This window comes from Labrus mixtus, chromosome 7 (genome assembly GCF_963584025.1).
Source record: "Labrus mixtus chromosome 7, fLabMix1.1, whole genome shotgun sequence".
NCBI lineage: Eukaryota > Metazoa > Chordata > Actinopteri > Labriformes > Labridae > Labrus > Labrus mixtus.
In genome coordinates, this window is record NC_083618.1 from 27,190,802 (window position 1) to 27,215,024 (window position 24,223).

Below are 24,223 nucleotides of genomic sequence, written 5' to 3' on the forward strand. Positions count from 1 at the left end.
ATGAATGAATCCATATGTTTTTTTTATTCACACTATGTCATTTAAAGAACTCAAAGTGTAAGTGTTGGTATCTTAAACTTGAAGTCAAGGTCAAACCTTAAACTCTCATCTTTTGATTTCTTCTTTAGTGATTCAAAGTCTTCATGTCTTCAGTCCATGGATGGCAGTAAAAAGACTACAGCACCACCTGCCGACAGAATTGTGTAACTACTGGATTTGATTGACATCTCTCATTTTCCCGTTTAGTTTCTTTACACCTTTATTATAGACTCTTAATAGACATTATTATTATTAGAACTTTATAATTCCTCAATCGTTTAGCCAAAGTTGAAAAACTTACCTGAGGTATTCATATAGTGATTTTCATTTCCTCTCTCTCTTCTCTCTAAATGTCAGTCTGCTTCAGTTTCATTAGAATCTTCCGATTCTGAATTTCCTTCCATGTTAAAATGTCTTTTTATGAAACACATAATTTGACATTTAATTCAAGGTGTATGCTTGCATGTTGATAGATTGCACCTTTAATGTTCAGAAGACCTGCCACCTACTGACTGAAAGAAATCAGGTCGCTCCGGCTATTCTTTGAATACTAGGAAGTGCACAAATCAATCAAACTCCTTCAAAATCATCGACACAGACATCAGTTTTGGAAAAAACTGACATTACTATAAATGTTTTGTAGCCTGCAAGATGTTGAAGTGTCGTGGCCTGAAAATTGTAGTGTGTGATTACTTTGTTCAATAATGAAATGTGTGGTTAAAAAACAAATATTAAAGACTGCCTATGATCTATAACTCTGTTTTGATGTATCTGCCGTTCTTACTGTACACAATACTTGTGTTTGCAAACATGTCCAACCACAAATAAACCCTTTTTATTTATTTTTTTAAACCAATCAACTAACACAAACTAATCCGAGGGTAAATGTACCTGTGCTTGTATATTTATTTTCTACTCAAAGCACTTTTACACTGCAGGTCACACCTTCACATTCACACACTGACGGTAGAGGATGTTCTGTAAAGTGTATATCAGAAGTAACTAATCCCATTCATACGACACCAACTAAGCAGCAGAAGCAATTAGGGGTGTCTTGCCAAAGTGTTAAGTGTCTTGGACACATCGGACATGTGGCTGCAGGAGCTGGGGATTAAACCCTCGACCTACCGGTTGAGAGACGACCAACTCTACCAACTGAGCCACAGCTGATAGTTAGCTGCAGCTTCATGTCCACTTCATCCTGTTGTTGAAGCTTTGGTCATCATCAGACAGGTAACATACTGATTGAGATCTGTCTTCTTCAAACATGATTATTTATTTATTGTTATAAAATTCAGACTCTTGCCGTTTACTCACACTGTGAAAGCTCACACTGCGATAACAACGCCATTGTGATTTATTGTGCAGCCCCAACATACAGTACACGTTGTTCTTTCATTTCAGGAGCACCTAACTCAAACTAATTCAGTTATCCTCTCATTATTTATTTCTCTCTCTCATATGTTTTATTTTTTGTTTGAAACTGCTTCACAACTCACTTAAAACATGTTCGTGACTTTGACAGTGAGCACTTCATATATCGATGTATTTTCTAACAAGATATAGGGTAAGACATTGGCTCCACAGAGCTGCCAGTTCACCTATTCAAGTTTATATTTATGTCATTTTTCATGTCCATGTTGACACCGTGCAGCCGATGGACTGTGGATTATCTTCAAACTCACTTGGTTATTTCCTTATAGATAAATATAGAGTATTACCTTTCAGCTAAACATGGAGATATGAGTTTATGAGCCCTAATAGTTGTGCATAATTCTTACTTTTTGATAATGATAGTTTAGTTTAATAATGGTGGTTAGGTTAATGGTTTCTATACAGAGCTCTCAAGAACAGCAGTCGATGTTGTGCTCTGTTCTCTGGTCACTTCCTGTCAGCACCTGTGTGTCCAATCAGTCTTAAAGCTGATCGTTTGAACGTACTGATGATGTTTCCTCCTCTCTAGATCCGTGCTTGTGTTGTACTTACTCTCTGATGTGCGTCGCTTTGGATAAAAGCGAAATGAATTGTAGAATACTTTTTATCAAACAGCTGAAGAAGATGCAATATATATATATTTACACTGGGGAAAAAAACACAATCCAGACAAGTCTGTATTTTCACTCATGTATTATAAATGTAAACAATCACATACTCAAATGATCCAACACACAACACATCACATTTTATGGGATACAAAATAGAAAAGTGCAGTATGACTTCTGAAATATTTGAACATGCTCTGGTACTGAGAACAGACAATCGGAGCAAAAAAAGGTTGGCACAGAAAAAAAAAAGCATTGCAGAATTAAATGTTAGAAGACTGTAATAAAAATAAAAATAAAACTGAAGATATTTCGCCCCTCAGGGAAGGCAATAGATTGTATAGTTATCTCCGAAACAGGGCAAAATCACTACCCCACAACTATACAATCTACTACCTCACACCGAGCGAGCACCTGGGACTGATCACCTAACTGATACAAACGGTGATGAACTGGAAACGGGATTCAGACGACGTGAAGTGTGCGTGCCACTTTGAGAAAGACAGTAGGTTGAATAGTTATCTCCCAGTGCGGGTGTGACCCTAAAACTATACAACCTACTACCTCATCCCACCGTGCAAAACGGAGCTGCAGCAACAGCAGAGGACCGGGTCAGACTTAAAAGAGTGTTGTGACACGAGGGGAAACCACCAGGGGCTTTTCTGATCTTCTGACACAAGACTGGCAGCCGGGTCCTTGTGCTGCGGAGAGATATTCACATGAGAGGTTAGATTCTACTGTGTGTGCATGTTCTTAACAGAAACGACCAAAGACGAGCGTTTACAAACTTCTTTTTTCAGCCTCATTTATAATGTAGGAACAACTGACCTGAGTCAGAGAACTCATTATAGGGTAACTTCTTTTTTGACGACAACACGCTGCTCTGTGACCAGGATCAGATTCAAACACCTCGAATGATTTCCAGCGTTAAGGGAAGCGTGATGCAGTTTGATGTGGCGACAAGCCACTGTAATCTGAGCCAACAACAACAACAACTGAACCCTACATTTACAGTTTCATGGAAAAGGACACAGATGTTGACACCTATTATGTGGCAGCCATTCATGCTTGGGTGCAGGGGGAATAACAACATACACAACAATACATGTGGGACACTGAGGTTTCTGTGAAGGGAAATCTGTAGACGAGTTTCACCAGGTAACAAACTAACGGGATGGATGGAGGCCAATTTGGTGAAACTGTGTAAAGTTCAGACCACGGACAGCAAACCAGCAGCGCCGTAGTCTCCGGGCACCACACATCAGGACTTTGACTACGCTCATTATCAAACATTAACTAAAATAAAACAGTACAGTGGTTACACCCTACTTCCCCAACAATTAAGACAACCATTTTGACATTAGATACAAAAATAAGGCTTATTAAGCGTCAGGGGTGCGATCCAAATTAAACAAGGAAGTAGGGCTGGGCCAAAACTCATATCTCAATATAAATTTAGATGTATTTTATTAACAGTGAAAACACATGGAAAAATAAACTACCTGTTTGTGAATTTATAAATATTATAAAATAAAAATGTTCCTTAAATACAATAAAAGAGAGAGAGAGGAGGAGCAGGGTGAAGAGGGACAGACAGTCAGTCATCATCAGTGAGATGAGAGAAAGGTGACCTGGCACCTCTGTAACGTTATTTTAATGCAACATAAACTATATCCATATTAACGATATCGTCTTACCCTATATCTTGTTTGAAAATATATCGATATATATTTAAAAAAATCGATGTATTTCCCAGCCCTACAGGGAAGGCAATGTTACCTTCAATCATCATCTAATAACTGAATTTACAACTAAATGAGATGCCTCAGGATCTGATTCAAATAAACTGGTCTAGAATAACTGAAAGTGTGAATCTGGAGATTTTAATCGATCATTAAACTTCAATGGTCGAAGATTTCTGAATTTTCCTGCAGCCTGCAAAGATTGAACTCGAATACACAAAAACACATTCTGATCCATTGCGGGCTTTTTTTTTTTTTTCTTTCTTCCAAAACCTCCTGAGTCTAGATGGTCGTGTCCCTCCCCCTGTGAAGTGTCTTATTCATACATTTCAAACAGTAACATCGTATTTGACGTGCAGGATTACAGGCGTGTTTGACAGGAGGTAACCCTGAGAGCTCATTGTTCATCGAAGAAAATGTGGAAAATTACAATTTCCATGCAGGTTTTCTCTCTTATTTCACTCATTTTAGATTATTTTAATTCTTTAGGCATGACTGCACAAGTAACCCTCAATGTGTGATAAGAAATGAAGCTTTTCTACCCATTACTATGAGCAGCTTTTACATTCCTTAAACATGCAATGAAAGCTGGTTTTAATAACTAACCAGCGAGATAAAACACTTAGAAGATAAATCACGTTTTGTTTGGTTATTTCCACCTTTAAGAAGGTAATATTTAATGTAGAAAAAAAGAAAATGAAGGTGCTGTAATCGCTGCAGTGCACTCTGCCAGCTACAGCAGTTAACCACTCCTTACAGCCTGCTAGCTGCTAACAGCTAACAGTTAGCTAGCAGCACGTTTCAGCATGCTTGTCCTGAAAAGCACTTCTTCTTCTTCGTCGGATTAAAGTAAAGCAGCCCCCGGTGGTTTCGTTACAAAATAAGTCCAAGTATCGCAATAGAACGTTTTAAAGAGTAAAAAATCCGAGCATCGAGGTATATTCATTTCATAAATACATGATTTATACAGTCTTACCCACCTGTCTGCCATGTCGGAACGCTCCCTCCACCCTCTCACTGCTTCTTCTTCTTCTTCGTGGGGTTCTTAACTGACCACTTGCGACGAGGTAAAGGCCGCATTACCACCCCTAGCGTTTCAAAGGTAAGATTACAGCAGTAACCCCCTGGTGTGTTTTAAGGAATAAAAAAGAAGTCACATATGGAGGACGAGATCTGTATAAGTATAAATAAATAAATGTATAAATAAATACTGGAATAAATAAATAAATAAAATAATGAATAAATAAATAAAAACTGGTAAATAAATGGGACATAAATAATTAAATGTCTTAAATGTATTTATTTCCACATTTATTTATTTCCATATTTATTTATTTATACATGTATTTATTTCCACATTTATTCATTTCTACATTTATTTATTTCCATATTTATTTATTTCTACATGTATTTATTTCCATATTTATTTATTTATACATGTATTTATTTCCACATTTATTAATTTCTACATTTATTTCCATATTTATTTATTTCTATATGTATTTATTTCCACATTTATTAATTTTTACATTTATTTATTTCCATATTTATTTATACATGTATTTATTTCCACATTTATTCATTTCTACATTTATTTATTTCCATATTTATTTATTTATACATTTATTTATTTCCACATTTATTCATTTATACATTTCTGTGTCCGTATGCTAATGAGGTAGGAGGGACTATGCATTTATTTATTTATTCATTCTTTTATTTATTTATTCCAGTATTTATTTATTTATACTTTTGTCAGATCTCGTCCTCCATAGTCATACATTCAAAAATTACAAAGCTAATTCATGTGCAGTACTTCCACATCGGACTAAAGTCACTTAAATTTGTTAATATTCTTTTAAAAAATAGAATACTGCGAATTACATCCTGTTTGTTGGCTTTTCTTTTAGTAATGCTAAGTTAAATCCTGGTTGTATATATTCACATTCTTAGTTTTGATATTTTTAGTACTTGTTTACTTTGTATTTAATATTATATTGTGTTTAAATTTGCTAATATTGTGTTTTTTGCTAATATTGTGTGTTTGGACAACCTGCTGCTGTAACGCCACAATTTCCCAGTTTGGGATCAATAAAGTAATTCTATTCTATTCTGACAGGGAATGTGGGAAAGGATGTTGGATTTCCCCTCATTATTTTCTATTTCTATGTAAAGTGGATAAATCTCTCTTTTGAGTTGAAATGTAACAAACAAGAAATCAAGTCTAGTGGGATCAAATGTAAAGATTGGAGTAATACTGTGAACTGATGATTATCATATATTTTTCTGATGTTAAAGAGTAGAGACCGCAAAATTAATCTTTTCAACCTACATTTTTTAATGTTTAATGTTTAAGAATTTTTTATTTAAAAACATTTTTTTGATGTGATATTATTTTCATAACACCAGGAGGCGCCCTCTCCTTTCTTTTGGGGTTTTTATGTCATATTGCTGATAACTCCACAAGTAACAGTCTAGAAAAAAAAAGACAGACTCGGTTAATTTAGCTTGCAGTAAGTCCTTTTTAAAAAGAAGTAGCCTGTTGTTACAATGAAAAAATAGTGCTTGTTGAAAATCCCCACAGTACAATGTCGTATGTGTTTCGTCTCATTATTATCATTAGCGTTCCACGTTCAGCATGTGACAGAAGATGGAGTTACTGTAACAGAGTGTCAAACATGGGAGGTGACGGTGACTAGTCCCAACAGCTACCCCCCAAACACAGAAGGTGCGATACACACGGCAGCACGAGTCAGGACAGAGGCCATTTGAGTTGAGGCAGAGCATTTTTGCTCGATGCAGCAGTGGAGGCAGATCAATGTTTTACAAATGCATTCATAACAGAGCAGCACAGTGAGAGGGTTTTTTTTTTTTGGTGAGCACAGTATTATGGAAAATAAATGGATTGGAAAAGCAAATGCACTGTGGCCTTTGTCAAATTTGCATTGCCATAAAAACGGCCACAGTTAGCATTAGTTTCTCAGAATGAATTTACATTCTACAAGAACAAAGCGACCTTGCAGCTTGTCAACAGGTTAAACCAAACGCTGCATTTCAAATCAGAACATCTGAATAAATAAGACACATTGTAGCTTCTGCACAGTGTAGAAACATCTTTTGGTTTAAATTAGACCCACGTTTTTTTTTTTCTAACAGCTTAAAGAGCTGAGATACACATTTAAATAACATAATGCTAACAACATGAGAAAGTCTCTCAATCTTTTTTTTTAAACAAACAGTTAGATAATGTAAGCAACATTAAGTCCCTTTAAAAATGAAACAACAGAGCAGATTACAAATTGAACACAGTGGCACATGTAAGAGACTGGCAGTGCGTAGAGCTTTTAAGATAAATAAAACGCTTGACCCTTCAAAGAAATAGTCTTCAAATATCTTGAGACTATAGATTGGCAAATCTCAGCAGTATCTGATGCAAGAAACTGGCTTAAAACACACAGTAATGCCCAAGAAGAAAAGGTAGAACCCAAGATGTGAGTCCTCCGCGTCCTGCTGAAGCTGAAATCAGGAGTCTTCATTCTCCTCCACAGCTTTGTCGCGCAGCTCATGGAGAATGGGAGCGAGAATTGCTTTCAGTTTAGTGTACAAAGACTCGTTCTTCTCGGAGGCGGGGTCAATCTGAGGAGTACGCAGAGTTAGTGATTCATGAATACTAAACACATCTCTACATAATTTTGATATGTGTTCAAACTCACCTTAGTGAACACTTTTATCGTTTGGTTGAGAAAACTAGTCTCCACCTCTTCAGGCATTGGCAGCACGTGAGCAGCACATTGGAGGATAGACAGCAAAGTGAGTCTGTGGCCCTGTCAGCGGAGGAGGAGGAGGAGGAGGAGGTACAATACTGTCAGATTACAGGTTGGCATTTTCAGTCGCCAGATGCTCAGTTTGAAGGAGCAATCTGTAAGATATCCACTGAATTAAATCATACAATGACCTTACTATATCATCAGAAATTAAGGAAACATGCTATTTTGAAGTGCTGCAGCCAGTATGTCCTCTTTCTAATTTTAGATTCTGCTCCTGAATGGTCTGGGGTTTTTTTTATTTCCAGTTTTAAGGCCCCCCCACATAGCTGTTGTGCTAACCCCTGAAACTAAAAAGCCTTGGCATTTTCTAATAAGCTCACCGCGATCAGAACTAGGATAAAAATTGGAGATGCTTTTAATAAAATGAAGAGAGGTTAGAGCGCGGAAATGTTACAAGGACGTTTCAGAACTGGCTAAACACTGAAGCTGCAGTGTCTGTTACATGGCAACCTGCGTACAGATTGACTCAAGGGAGGATGGGACCAGGGGGAGAGAGCTACCTCCAATGATTTGAATTTGGACTGCAATACCCATTTTAAACACTAGGTGTCAGAGTTACACATTTCTCATTTAAAATCTTTTCAAAGGAGTGATAAAAACATATTTTTGGCCTCGTACAAATTTAAAGAAATTCAGAAGTTAATCTCTCTGCATTGACTTTATCACATGAACAATCAAAACAGAAAGATGTTATATAGTTCAATAATCAAGTTTGAAAGTGAAATGAACACTGGGTTAAACTGCAGTGTAAAAAAAAAGAACAACAGTGTTAGCATTGTTTGCCACAGACAGAGATGCGGTGGAAATTATTCAACTTGGCAACCTTTTCCAGAGAGTTGAGGGCGTCCTCTGGATTTACATTCTTCTCACTGAGGGCTTTTATATCCTCGCTGCTGATGACTGGACCCTTGAGCTGCTCCAGCCAGGACCACATGAGGCCAGACAGGACCAGAGGATCTCTCTCCATGCAGAGCCTTTCCCACGCTCCCTCTCTGGTGTTCAGCTCCGTCTGCAGATCACAACACAGAGCACTATAACCATGAGCTGATTTAAAATGAAGTGTCTCTCAGGGATATAATTCTGTCTGGTAAATATCTGTTGATGGAAGTCTGTTAAGGCTGTTTTTAGGGTTTGAAAAAGTTAATGACAGTTTATCAACCAACAGAAGCAATGTTCCTTAAGGCTTCATAGTGAGCTGACAGGACACACACACACACACACACACACACACACACACACACACACACACACACACACACACACACACACACACACACACACACACACACACACACACACACACACACACACACACACACACACACACACACACACACACACACACACACACACACACACACAGAGACAGCAATGTGCTTCCATGTTACCAGGTAGCTGTTGTGCAAGTGATATGGTATTAATGCAGAAAAAACACAGTGAGCTAATATGAAAGGAATCTGAACTATGTTGCCTTTTTTCCTTTTTAGTTGAGAATTGTAGTTTTCCAACTGTTAAAATAAACATAACTTTTCAAAATGTTCTATAGATGACACTATTTAGAATGTAAATTGTGTAATAAACATTCCTTTAGTTTCATGCACTCTCATGTCTGTCTGCAGATAGCCCAAACAACGTGTTGCTAAGCAAAGAGCCTTAAATGAGGGGGAAACAGCCAGCATAGCTTTGTCTAAAGTAAAAAAAGAAAAACCACAGAGATGATTCTACAATTCTACAATTCTACAATTCACTTAGCAGACGCTTTTATCCAAAGCGACGTACATCAGAGAGTAAGAACGACACAGGCAAGGATCTAGAAAAAAAGGGAACAATGTCAGTAAGAGCAAACGATCAGCTTTGAGTCTGATTGGACACACAGGTGCTGACAGGAAGTGACCAGAGGCAAAGCACAACATTGAGGGCAGTTCTTGAGAGCTCTAATCAGTATAGAAACCATCTTATAAGTCGTCGTTATCAAACAAAAACCATCGTCACAACCATCATCATCATCAATGATATGGAGACCATCATCATTAAGTTAGTAGGTATTCATGAAAGAGCTGGGTCTTTAGCTTTTTCTTAAAGGTGCAGAGGGACTCTGCAGATCGAATGGAGATGATCACTTAGTAACACATTATATCATACCTTTAAAAAATATGTGAACACAACACATATTGGTTTTTACATGGGATAATGCAAGGCAACCAGCAAAGATTCAAAGCACAGTCAATGATCACATTGAACAGGGGTGCAATGGATCATAAACCTCACGGTTGGGATGGGATGACAGATTTCTTTGTCAGGGATTGGATTGATTTTTGGATTGGCTAAAAGCTCAATTTTCTTCACGATATTCACATTGCTACAATTAAAATAATAATAATTAAAGCAGTTTTATAAAATTGAACTCTCTTGTTATTTAGAGAGTGCTTTTAAAAATCTCAGTAAAACAAGCTTTAATTTAAAAATCTGCATCAGTTCTTAACAGTATTTATTTTTCCTCCCAACAAAACATATCAACAAAATAGAAATCTGACTGACAAAAACAAGTTTGTTGTAATCAACAAATACACATTTTTTTCCTCATCTGAGCTTCGACTATGTTGAACACGTAACATGAACACATCAGTCATTTAGCGGATATATGAGTGTGTGTGTGTGTGTGTGTCTGTGCACATGCCTCCCCCAAACAGGGAGCGTCTTTTTACTATAGCTTCAGTTTATGGATCAAACACAGCGCTGTATAAGAGTTCTAAGGTTACAGATCATAACAGGCTGCAGGATGATGTCGCTAACTTTAAGTTACTGATTGATGTTTTTTTATCAGCAGCCACAAGCCGATACCTGCAGGATAAAAGACTGAATGGTCTTCTTATTTCTCCACGGCGCCTACACACACTACTGAAACACTGCTTTCTTTTCACTGAGACTCTGCGCAGCCATTTACCAGCCTTACATTTATTTTACGCAATGTTGGAAATTTTTCAATGAATCTGTGAGTCACGTGTGGCCAGGAGGGATCTGAACGGATCACAGATTCAACACTACATTGCAATGATTGAGTCTGCAGATTGACTTTGATATTAGTCCAGTCAGAGGCCAGAATATAAAGTAAGGTACCTTCTAACAGATTTGTATTGCTGCAACCCACTACAGTGTGTACAAATGAGTATAATGTGTGGTGTACTCTACCTGCCACTGCAGCACTTTGGAGGTCAGATCATTGTCTGTCAGGTCCATGGCTAAAGCTTTGGCCACCAGCAGGTGTCTGCCTTCTGCAGACAGCTCAGGCTGCAGGGTGATGAAAGGAACTGCTGCAACCCCTTCATCCACTGACACATCCACATCTGGCTTCGTCTCCCGGGTAACTAGTTTGCTCTTAGTGGTTAAGGCTGAATGTGTGGCGTAACAGTACGATTTTCTTCTCTGCTCGGACAGATCTAAAGACAAACTTTGATGCCACTTGTGTAGCTTCCTTCTTGAGGAGGATGATCCTGCGTCTTTTTTTGCATCTCCCATGGGGTCCTGAATGATGCTGATAATGTCCTGAGGAGAGAGGTCCCAATTTCTCGGGGTGTTACAACCAGTAAGGCTGCTGTGAGAGAGGGAGTATTTGTTCAGACAGTTGATTGGTTTGTAGCTCTTTAGGTTTTCTAAATGGTACTGCTGTGGTCGAGGTTTATGAAGGACAGAGTCGCTGTAACTGAGGCTTCTTTTGTCGGACAGCGAGGATTTCAGAGGGCTTTCTACGTTCTGCTCCTGCCACAGTGGGTCAAGCTCGTTATCACTTGGTTGATCTTGAGGAGGTCTGGACTGCTGAGCGGATGCACTGAGGGGATGCGAGGAAGAGCAAGGTGGGACGGGAATCCCCTTCCCTCTCATCTCCTTCCCGAGCTGCTGCAGAGCCTGCTGCGACACGGTCTTCTCCACCTCGGCCGTGAGGTCGGGAATCTCCAGCCACTCCTCCTCGATCACCACTTGTCTGTCGGCTGCGATGTCAACGAGGAGCTGACATGCCAGCTGGACGATCTTTGGCACGTGTTTCATCTGTCGGGCCTCGTATCCGTGAAGCAGGTGGCTCTGCCGGGTGAGGTACTGGGACAAGGTGACGGCACTCGCTTTGGGATCTGCAGAGGAGAAGACGCTCCTGAGAGGAACCAGGAACTGAGCGAACTCCCTGACACACAGGAGCTGGCCTCTGGTCTGGATGGAGTTCGGCCTCTTGGCTCGCACGAACAAGATGGCTTGGTCAGCGTTCATCCGGGACGTGAAAACCAAGTAACAAGCTAACAACACACCTATGGGACAATAAATACATTTCATAAACTGACATTTCTACAAGCATAACATTATAATTTTTATTTTTATAATTCCAAATTGCAAGTGTTACACACCTGTTCTCCCGAGGCCGGCATGGCAGTGGACAGCCAGTTTTCCCTCTTGGATAGCAAACGACATGACTTTGACCATGTCAAGGATCGTAGTCAGAGATGCAACACCATAATCCTTCCACCCAAAGTTGTAGTAATAAACTGAAACACACAAAAGCAGACAGAGAATTCAGAGCACATCAAAGACTGTCAGCCATCTGCAAACTGAAATGACTTCATATTGACCCCCTATCTCCTCCTGTTGCTATATCAGAGCATGATCCAGCCCATCCTACTGCACTGTTCCACCTGCTTCTTCAACATCTGTTAAAACGGGGCCAAACTCACACGCAGCGCAAACCACAGCCGCTGGAATAATCGTTCTTCCCACACCCAACCTAACAGAACTCAACAACAGGGCCATCACACACATCCTCAATAAACCAGGACACCACACATCCACTAATCATCCACATCACCCCCGACTTCCCTCAGGACGGAGGTACAGAGCACTGAGGTGCAGAAGGGCTCGTCTTGGGAAGAGCCTGATCCTTGCTGTTACAGCTGCCCTAAACAAAAGGTCAGGCTGAACATGTGTGAACTTTTGATTGCTGTTTTATACATTGAGTGATTTTAGACACTTCTACTTGATACAATGCAGTCAGAGATAGTCTCCTTGGCACACAAAATGGGATACCTTTTCTTTAGTTACCTTTGAACATGTACCAATACATTCATTTCATTTAACAGTGATTACATGCGTAGTGCCGAGTTTTTTCAGAGAAAGGCTTTGTAGAGGCGTGTTGAGATGTGTTTCTATGCAATGACTCTGCCCTCCAGTTGAAGTTTGTTTGTTTTTTAATTAAGAAGGTAGCTGCTGTGAAAAAAAATAGTAATCAAAACAACTGGAACTAGCATTTCATCTCTCTGATTCAGTAGTGTTCTCATCAACACTCCTTCCTCTCTAGGTTAAAAAACCAGCAATTCTCTCGTGCTCATGATTTAGCCTCTGGTGGAAACAGTTTTAAGATCTGTATTTATTAGCTTTGGTTCTTTCACAGGGCGGCCGTGGCTCAGTTGGTACAGTCGGTCGTCTCCCAACAAGAAGATCGGGGGTTTGATACCCAGCTCTTACAGCCACATGTCTGATGTGTCACAAGTGACACAGGTGGGCAAGACACTCAACCCCAAGTTGCTCCCTCTGCTTCTGCAGCGGCGTATGACTTTGTAATGGTGTATGAATTGGACAAGTTACTCCTGATGGTCACTTTACAGAGCAACCTCTACCATCAGTGTGTGAATGTGTAGGTGTGACCTGTGATGTAAAAGCGCTTTGAGCAGTCAGAAGACTAGCACTATACAAGCTCAAGTCCAGTTAGATTGTATCGTTTCAAACACCAACCCTCACAGCAACACAACAACAAGCCTGTGTTTTCACCTGACACATCTTTTTTTTTCTGAGTCAAATGAAAGACAGCTCTTTCCTAACGCAGCAGATGCTTTCATGAGGTGACTTGGGGAAAGATCTCGAGGGAGCTTGTTAGGAAGAGGATGAAGCCATCCTCCAAAGACATAACCAATGTGGAATCCCTCTGTTGTTACGTGATTACCATGGACCAGATCACGCTGCACATGTAGGAAAAAAGCACTTAATGTCTTAAATCTACCTTCAGCCTCTGATCGATTCCCTGCTTTCACTCCCAAACTTCATCTCAAATGCTAAGAATAACTGCTCTAAAGGGCTTATTTCTAGTAGAACTCTCTCTTTAACTTCTTATTCAAATGAGGAAGAAGCTCTACTCTTCATCAGGGATTGGTGTAACTACTTATTTATAATTACGTCCAGCGTTAGCTATGCATGATAACTAAATCATAGATCAACATTATGAGTGTCTACCACTACAGTGGAAGGCATCATGTAGTAAAAATCCTGATAATTATACAATGCTGTTGCTAGGAAACCATTTGAGTTGTTGAGTCAGAGCGCAATCAACAATCTTAACACATGAGGAGCTGACAAAAAAACTTTAATCTAAATGTAACTCATTTTAACAGCCATATTTCTGTGTTGCTGTCTTAAATTGTATTTAATAACATTTAAGTGGGGCGCTGGTGGCGAAGTGGTTAGTGCACACCCCCCCATGTACAGAGGCTGTAGTCCTCCAAGCGGGCGGCCCAGGTTCAAATCTGACCTGTGGCTTCTTTCCCGCATGTCATTCCCCACTCTCTCTCTCTCCCTGATTTCTGACTCTATCCACTGTCCTATCTCTACAATAAAGGCAAAAAACACCCAAAAAGAAAATAATTAATAATTATTATAAAAAAATAATAATTTAAGTAACTGACTGACGTTTGTGTAACATTAATCTCATCCTCTTTAAAGGAGATCTATTATGCTGTATTTAAATACATACATACAGTATACTGTAATGTTACGATGTTGGATGTCCATACTAAACCTCGGCAACGTTTCTTTTTTTTTAAACATAAGACACACAGTTGTTGGTGTAATCCCATGGGCGTGGTTTCCTGCTGCTCTGAACGAGGCGTTTACGAGAACTTTGTGGGACTTGGCCAGAACCTGACGTCAGATTCTGTCGACGTATCAGACCAAAGCATGGAGCTAAGCTGAAGGGACACGCCCCTAACCCTACAACTTAAAATGCAATAGCACTTGTACTGTTAGATTCTTGGGCAGACGGGATAGCCACCCAGCATGAACACAGCTCAGTTGAAATGTAGCTCTAGCGAAAGTTCAGACAGGAAGACTATATTTTGCACACTCGTTTTATTGTTTATTGTCATACCATGTCAAATCACTCCTCCACGCGTGCTCACTCATAACTTCTCGTAATCATCACCTGGTCACATCTATCCAATAGCACTGCTCCACTCCCTCATTGTTAGCCTATCACATTGCTGCTGTCTCTTTCATTCATGCCATCGTTACGAGCGACCCTCCACCTCCCCATCGCCACCAAAGCCTTCGCAGTTTCATCACCTCCTTCATCCCATCGGCCTCAGATGACGTCATCAGCCATCGTCCGGTCAACCCCCAGCCTTCGCCGTTTGCCTCAGATGACATCATTAACCATCACCCTCATCAACTCTAGTCTTCACAGTTCAATCAACTTCTTCATCACATCAACCCAGACGACATCATCCGCTAACACCTCCACCACCAGAGTCTGGACTCTAGGGGGGGATAGATCTTGATCCTGTAGAGTTCAAGCGCCAAAGATTCTCTGACAATCATTCTGTCACATATGTAAAATAAACCTTTCATGTTTCAATCATTTACTTGTCTCTACTGATTGAACTGATTCTAGCAGGCATTTCAGACACTGTAAATCTGACTGACATCAGGGTCGTACAGCCTCTCTTCAATGTGTTTGCCCTTGAAACATTTCCCTTAATATAAAATGTATACTTTAATTTCATTCAACATTTTAAAATATATATATTTGGTGAAGGTAAGAATTGTTTTTCATGTATTAGTTTGTGTCCTTTCAGAGAATCTGCTGCTGGTGTGCGGATGAAGAGACTCACTGCCTGCCCTCATGAACGTCTCGGGTCGATAAGTGAAGCCGCTCTCCTGCTCCAGCGAGTTGCCACAGCTGGCGTGTTCTCCAGGCCGCTGCAGGTTGATGACTGTCTTCAGGCCACATCTGAGCGCAGGGACAGTTCACAAGTCAGTTTACAAAGCAGCTCGGAAAGTCAGCAATACAAGAACAATACTGCACTGCTTGTATTTACACCACAGGTCACCTTGGACAGCTGGATCATTCAACATGTCTTCATTTCACTGTTAATCATAATGTTATTAAAGAATCAAATAAATTAAACGTAAAAAAAAAATAATGATTGGAAAGAGGTGTGAGGCAGAAGAGATTACTGTACCTTTGAAATTGTTCAATTATATTATATTTCTGTATGATTTCAGTGGAAGGCCTTGCCATAGCTAGCAAGTTGTCAGTAATCCTGTAAGTGGAGAATGTGACAAGTTAGGGGGAGTAGCGGTACACACAGCAAAATCATATTCAAAAAAGGTTGAGTTTTAGGTTTGGTTAAGTTGGTTAAACTCGACTCTAAAGAGAATCTGCAAGCATAGTCATGTACTGAAATTCTAGATACCATGTGTTCAATGATTCCATTTTCAAAACAGAACATAGTGAAGGACAAACAGCAGGACAAATGTATTGACTTTTCATGAAGCTACTGATGCGGACTTGTGACCCATCGTTGACCGAGCGCATCAACACTGAGGGCTGTTTGAAAGGTATTTGTAAGACTGAGCAACGTACCAGGAGGAATAGAGTCCTTTGATGGCCTGCTCCTCGTCGCTCCAGCGTGAGGGGTTCTCATATTTACACGCTTTCCCTCCACAGGCCATGGAGCACTGCATGTGACCCGGGATGACGTGCCTCAGCGTCTCCCCCATCTTGGTGTACTTTGCTGTAGGGATCCTAGCATTGGCTGGGGACAACAACAAAAAAAGACAAGTACTCATAAGAACAAATTGACAATACTTATAAAAACTTACTGCGTCCTTTCCTTGCAGCTGGAGTCAACAGCAAACCCCCTTAATGGAAAGCATTTGTTATTTCTTCACTATGTTTACATCTCTTGGTCTTGTGTTTAGTGGGAGGCTCAGGTTGGTTCATGCTGACGGCGACCATGACTCTGTGGGTGCTGGAGGAGAGGATCCCAAGGGCCGAGCTGCGTCTGCGCTGCAGGACGTTGAGCAGGATGTCCGAGGCCGAGTGCCTGCGGCTGTGCCTCGTCACGCTGTCCGTCATCTCCCCAGCTAAGGAGTGGTGTCCACGGTGCAGCGGCATCTCTCTGTGCTGCCTGCACGGCACTGCACTGCACTGCCGGCGTCTCTCCACTGACTGCAGCAGCTCGTGCCCGGACAGCTCTGTGCCCATGGTGAATCATCAGAAAAACAATCACCCGTTGGCACAGAGTTCATCAGCATTTGAAGTGTCACCATGACAACTATCTCCAAAGTCGTCAGTGGGAGGTAGGACGGGGGTGAGTGTTGCACAGACAAATTACACATACACACTCAGATGAGAAGCAGGAAGCTTGTTAATGAAAGGAAAAACACTGTACTTGCTCGCTTTCAAGGTCATACATCTAGTGGTGTAGACAATGAAACACCTTTGTCTGCCTTTCATTAAATAGCTACAGTCAGGGTTTACATAACATTCAATACAAAGAGATGCGTCATTTGACTACATATATACATTCTAAAAGTTCTATATTACGAGTATCGTTAGTAGTAGTGTTCGTAGAGTTTTTTAAGTGTCAAATCTTTCATTTCTTGTCCTAATGTTTAACCCTTTCCTTTTGTGATCTATTAATAAATGCTTTATAAAATAAAATCTTTAGTTCAATAAACTATCAACAAACAATTTATCATCAATCTCCTGTTTAAAGGAACACAGCCTGAATGGAAACTAAACAAATTATTTAGTCAGAGAATGTTCATCCATTCTTTCTCTAAAGCGCTTTTCCCATTTGGCATTGTGGGGGACTGGAGACGATCCCAGCTGTCATTAGGCGAGAGGCGGGGTTCAATTCGCTCCTGCAGCAACATGTCCGCTATACAAGCTCAAGCCCATTTACCAATTTACCTAACAAGCATGTCTCTGGACTGTTGGAGGAAGCCGGAGTACCCGGAGAGAACCAACGCATGCACACGGAGAACATGCAAACTCCACACGTTGAGGCTCCTGTCTGACGGGGATTCAAACCAGGAACCTTCTCCCTGTGAGGCAACAGCACCACTGTGCAGCCTAATCAGAGAATGACTTTACAATAAATTAAATGAAGGAAAGTGATTCTGGTAAGATTCAAGGCTAGATGCAGCAATTTGGAAATAAAAAAAATCGATTTAAAAATACATCTTTAATGTTGCCTGTTGTGTGATACATTCATATCCGTAAAATAAGAACTGTTACAAAAGGAGAACCTGTATTCACTGGTTTAAGAGAAGTCAAGTCATTGTAAAGCTGACATGGTGCCTGTAACCTGCTGAACAATTCAGGAGCAGGTCCTCCGACAAACTGAAGCCAAGAGGTGAAATGATACTGCCAGCTCACTGAGGCTCTCAGTGTGTGAGAGCAGCAGGCGGACTGACAAATAGCAAAGATAAAAGAGGGCTGCAGCAGCAGGAGGTTCTTATGTTAAGGTCACAAAGTAAAGTACGCTGAAAATCAGTCACATTCACTCTCATCCCTCCATCTCAACCAGTCCGTTATCAACTCTTACATTCAGGACAAGAGGAATGCACACAATAGTACTGTGGGATAGATCTAAATGCCTACACCTTCAGACACTTGTGACTGCAGGTGCCCAGTTGTGGAAGCAACACTTATCTCCAGTTTTTCTTTCTTCCTTAAATATGTTTCTTTTAGTAAATTAATCACAAACACCTACATGTAAGAACAGATTTATAGTGGGGGTATATATATTAAGAATGAGTTAAAAAGACAGGAACATAGAGGAGGCTGTTAGATAGAAATCCATGCTAAACAAAACCTTTAATTCTTTCATGGTGGCAGGGGTATGTCATAATTTGTTTCCATAGCCGTAATTCATAAAATGAATCAAAAACATATTCATTAATGAAAATAATCAGGGAAGCAGTTTACCACAATATGCTTTGTGGACATAATAAATGTGAAATTGTATTACATGCATGTCCAATGAACACCAGCATTAATACCAAAGAGATACTAATAAAGAAAGACATTTAGTTGATATTGTTTAATTATTATCTTCAGTTTTTAGTGCACACTTAAACTAAAATTACTCTGCAACTAATATTAAACCTAAGACACATCTCAGATACACAACATATAATTTATTAACAAATACATTTCAGGTTCAATTCTTGTGCCATTACTTTACAAAATAAGAAAAACGATGGAAATAAAATAGTGTTGTTTGTCGTGTGGCAGAGCTCTCCTACCTGTGTCCATCTCTGTGACGATCTCTACTGTGCAGGCTCCACACATCGGGTAAGGCAGGTCATTCAGTATGCTGACACCTGCTGCCATGGCAGGGGCTGAGAGGTGTGAAAACACATTGTGAGTCAGTGAAATTTTAAAAAAAAGCAGCGCATAAGCAGAAGCTTTTCATACGCTGCTGATAACACAAACAGTCACAATGTGCACACCAAACGAGACATGAGCGGTGTTGCCTGGCAAAGAGAGCCCAGGAGAGAGAGAGGGAAATGTGCAAACTGAGCCACCATGTCAGCATCTCATGTGTCAGTCTGACCGCAGCACCTCTGGGAGCAGGTGGGCGTGGCCTGGGGACAACAAAAGTCGTTTTTTACACATTCAAATGTTTTTTTAATTCTAGATGCGGCAAATCCCTCCGTTTTCTACGGCTCAAATCAGATCATCCATCATTATTGAGGTGAACACCTCCACCTGTTATTGTGCTGCTGCAGAACAATACCAGTTGACTTGTACAACTGATTTATGTAGCACGAGATCTCCCAGAGTGTCAATTTGACTCCAGGGACCAGCTGATTCTCACGTTACACCCACAGCTCCAACAGGCATCATCACTTTGTTGCAGGAGTGAAACTCTGCACCTTCACAGCTCTCTGCCTCACTGTGGACCATTAACAATTGAGTGAGGTCTCTGTTCTTCACATGCTGACTTTTTGATGGCCAAATGATTCCTTGACCTTTTTCTGTATCGCTGATGAAGCACATTAGGACGGCTTCATCCTTAATCAAAGTGCAATAAGTCTACAGTTCAATTTGACTTACTGTGAATTTGCTTTAAATTAAGAAAATAAATTACTGACCAAATGAAAACAACGTCAAGTAGTAAACTTCAATGTGCTACTTTACTATTTGTGTTTGTAAAGCACAGGGTTACTCACAACAATAAAGTTCGCTCTGCTCAGGTAATGTGTCCAAATAAGTTCTGAAAGTGTGACAGTGAGCCAGAATAAACAAGACCAATGACTTACAGATACATTACAGAGAATTTTCTAAAGGGAAATGGTTATTAAAGACCCTTTAACAAGAAAAAGAAACATCCTAACATCACCTTATATAGAAAAGGACAGCTGAAGAAAGAGGGGCAATAATGCTGGGATGAAATACAGCAAAGGGGTCGGATTTGAACCCATGGTCAATGCAGTGAGGATGAAAGCCTCTGTACATGGAGCTTGCGACATAACGGATAGGCTGTCAAGCGCCCACATCTTCCAACATCTTAAGGAAAAACCTTAAGATGGATATTTAGAAGTCACCGTAGCTTAGATCGTCTAATGCAATCATACATGACACTAATAAAAGTCTGCCGTTCTATTATTTAAATCTTTGCAGTTCTTACTGTGACCTCCTCCGGTAAACTTTTACCATGAGTGTTAATTTAAAGGTAAAATCAGTAGCTTTTTCATAAAACAGTTAAATATAGACTTCTATCATCACTTATGGGTCACCATACATGTGTTGTCGACTGTGTCTGCAGAGTCTCCGTCCTCTGCTTGAATTTTCATGTTTTAGTTTTGGTTGACACAGGAAGATACTGGGAGGGGAGCTGGTGTGTTTCTCTAAGCCCATGACAGCACGTGGGTTAGGTGGGTGTGGGAGTGGATACAAAAAAGGGGCAGAGGAATGGCACAGTGGGGGGGCCAATCGTGCTTGAGTACGGCACGGTATGGATTGCCAGTGTGACCGCGCCCTAAGCCCTGAGTGTGCACTTCTGGTAGCAATGAGCCCAGGATGTTACAAACTGCAACGGACAATTCTACTGACTCGACCTGTAACATCAATTATAATAAATTAAAACATTGTTTTCTGTTAACTAAGGAGTTAGAGTTTCCTATCTCTTTTAATCATGGTTACACATTGTAAAGCATCTTTATCTGTTCTAGAGCCAGGTCACACTCAGGTCCCTCCTGTTAAGAGGAAAGCTTTTGTAGTCTATAAATGCAGTACAAACTACTATTGCACCAAAACCTAGTGTGACACTTATGATGTAAAATATTCCCCGCAGTATAACCAGAGAGAAGCCACTTCAGTCAGTTCAGCAGTCTGTCAGCTCGAGCCTGACGACATGACTTGGCAATGTTAAACGCAAACTCTCCATGATGAGCTGGTAAATGTAACTAAAGTAACATCCAATCTTAACAAGAAGAACCCAAGCTAATGTAATGACTTCACATGCATTCCTTTACTCATCCACTAACCAATAGGCTTCACACTCTTGCGGTGGATCCATAAGCTCTTGTCCACTGAGATGCCAGTGTGTTGGCGGATATGACGGAGCTGGTGTGAAGGCTGAGACACAGCTTTCAGAGATGCTGCTAATGAGTGTGGGATGTGACAGTCACTTCCACTGAGCGTGCTAATAAAGAAATATGGCAGACATATGGTGCAAACACGGCGCTCCTCGCACCATAATGCCTATATGACTACATCTGACATCTTGTTTGTTTTAATGTCTTCTTGCCTCTGGGTTCACTTTTTGAACCAGAAGTTATTGTGGTCACCTTAATGGCTGACCTACAGCTCTTATTCCTACATAGAGGAGCAAAGATAGAAGAGAGATCTCAGTATCCATGAGCAAGACTACACATTATTGCCTTTATTGAAATCATTTACAGGAAAACATGCCCTCTTACTGGCTATTAAGGGATAGGACCATCAAAAATAGGACGGAATTACAACTTTTAAGAGGGCATCAAGATTGAAACTGGTAAACAGAACAATAAGAGCCATGTGTTAAAGAAAAAAAACTGAATGTTTTTTTTTTTTTTAAGTGCCTATAGTGTTAAGGTGTTATGGTCTAGTAGATGGTGTAGGAATATTTAGGAAACTACATGTGAAATTCAACGTTATGTTTTCAGTATATTCGTACAAAATAGTGCAAAAGGTATTGAGGTAAAATGTTTCGATCAGATTTTGAGTACAGTCATACGAATTCCCATTAACAGTGCAAAAAAAGGAAGCATATTTTTAATCAAAATCAAGGAAAACTATTGTGATGCTTTTGTCACTCCAGCAGTTCCTGACAATATCAAAAATCACTTCTTCGTTCATTCACTCACCAGAGCCCTCGTTTCACTCAACAGGGCTTAGTGAATTGATACTCTCGCATCATCCATTATGATGCACTAAAAAGGTAAACAGGGAATCTTTTCAGACACAGCCTCTGACTTAAAGTAGCAGGAGAGGTCCAGGTTAGGGCTGGGCGACATGGACCAAAACTCATATCTTGATATTGATTAGCTGAATGGCGATACTCGATATCGATATGTATTTTATTAACAGGGAAAACACATGGAAAAATAAACTACCTGTTTGTGAATTTAAAAAGTAATATTATAAAATAAAAATGTTCCTTAAATACAATAAAAGAGAGAGAGAGAGGAGGAGCAGGGTTAAGAGGGACAGACAGTCAGTCATCATCAGTGAGATGAGAAAAAAGGTGACCAGGCACCTCTGTAACGTTATTTTAATGCAACTTAAACTATATCCATGTTAACGATATTGTCTTACCCTACATCTTGTTTGAAAATATATCGATATATATTAAAAAACTCGATATATTTCCCAGCCCTAGTCCAGGGCAAATAATAATGACACGAATAAACAATATTAATCCCATTTGCATTGCATCTAAGTGTAGGCACACCAATTCCAATGCATGTTAAGATTCTTACAGTATTCCGGATAAGGTTCATTTAGCCACTTAATATGCAGACGAGCCGTCAATAATGTGATTTTGCACTATGCTCTCGTATGATAAGATAATGCTTAAACAGAACTGTGAGAACTGTGATTACATGATGCACACACACAATCTGCACATTGCACTTTGACACTTTACACTGTTTACATTATTCTATATTTTGTATATTCAAATATTTCTTTTTAAATGTTACATTACATTTCTATTTCACTGTATATATGTGTATTAGCAATTTGAGTGTTTATTGCATGACCTTGCGGAACAGTCTTTTTACATTTCACTGCACATCTGTAGGAGCATGTGACAAATATAAATCTTGACTCTTGAATCTTGAATCTACTTGTATGCCATGGGCATTTTAAGAGAAAAGTACATTAGCTGCATTTTCTCGTTCAGGTAAGATGCACAAGGACTAACACACAAAAGAAAAGTAAAACAATGAGAAGAGCCTCCTTTATAGTGACTTTTCTCGCAGCACCTCCTGACTGCAGCTGCAGGTGTCAAAAACCTGTTGGCAACCTGAAATCACACACTCCTCCTGATCTGGCAGTGTAACATTAAAGACATGAGCATCAGATGGAAACATGATGTGTTGGGGTTTGCTTATCTAATAAAGTCAACATGTGGACAGGTCAGTCAGCTGTTCGGCCACCACGTTGACGTCACCTCTTCGATAATAAAGCTACTTAATTATATTAAAGCTTACACACGCGTTTAAATGTCACAATGCTTATGTTTTAAAATAAGACTGTAGTTGAGTGAGCTTCTTCAGTGTTGCAGCGTGTGGTTATCTCTACTGTTCGGGTCTGGTGCTGATGCTGCAGGCTGCTAATTAGCTCCCTGTCCAGAGTTAGCTGAAGCTAAAGTGACCAGAGAGGCCTCACTCACCGGCGTCTCTGTCGCCTGAGTCCGGGGGTCTTTGTAGTCTGCACGCAGTCGATTCATCTCGCCAAAGCCTTCGTTGCCAAATCGCTGGTGCGCAGAAAACCAGGAGTTTCGTCTAGCCACATCATTTGGTCAGCAAAGTGGAGCTAGCTTTCCCCAGCTAACTTAGCAACCTGACGTGTTGTCATGTAGAAAAGACCCGTTATGTCACGTGACCACAGACACAGCTCAGTGCAGCCTGCTCAACAGTTTATTCACACATGTGAAGTTAAATACATCAACTTTGTACTCAAATGTCGAGATTTGGACTTGAATTGATCCATAACACTACTTAATACTCAAATCCAGAGGTTTATAGTTGAAAAAAAAAGTGGTTTTAGGGTTTAGTTACTCTTTATTTGAATAGCCTAGATCAGGGGTGGGCAACTGGCAGTGGGCCCCCATCAACCCTCAACGTGGCCCTCAGGTCAATTTTTACATATCAATTAATTAGAAACATGAAGAAAACATGAGAATATCTGTCATGAAATCATAAAAAACAGAAATATGTCCATAATAATATTTGATCACTGGTATATGTTGAGTTAATT

General features: G+C 40.1%; 1 protein-coding gene across 1 annotated transcript; it reads right to left on the reverse strand.

Annotated features, from left to right (window-relative positions):
• Positions 1-6,325: 6,325 nt before the first annotated feature.
• Positions 6,326-19,155, reverse strand: ptpdc1a (protein tyrosine phosphatase domain containing 1a). Its single transcript, XM_061041448.1, has 9 exons — positions 18,997-19,155; positions 16,322-16,493; positions 15,918-15,998; positions 15,567-15,685; positions 12,042-12,179; positions 10,840-11,945; positions 8,474-8,659; positions 7,537-7,647; positions 6,326-7,459 (listed from the first exon to the last, which is right to left on the reverse strand). The coding sequence occupies exons 1-9, from the start codon at positions 19,082-19,084 to the stop codon at positions 7,346-7,348; spliced, it is 2,115 nt and encodes a 704-aa protein (XP_060897431.1). The 5' UTR covers positions 19,085-19,155; the 3' UTR covers positions 6,326-7,345.
• Positions 19,156-24,223: the final 5,068 nt, after the last annotated feature.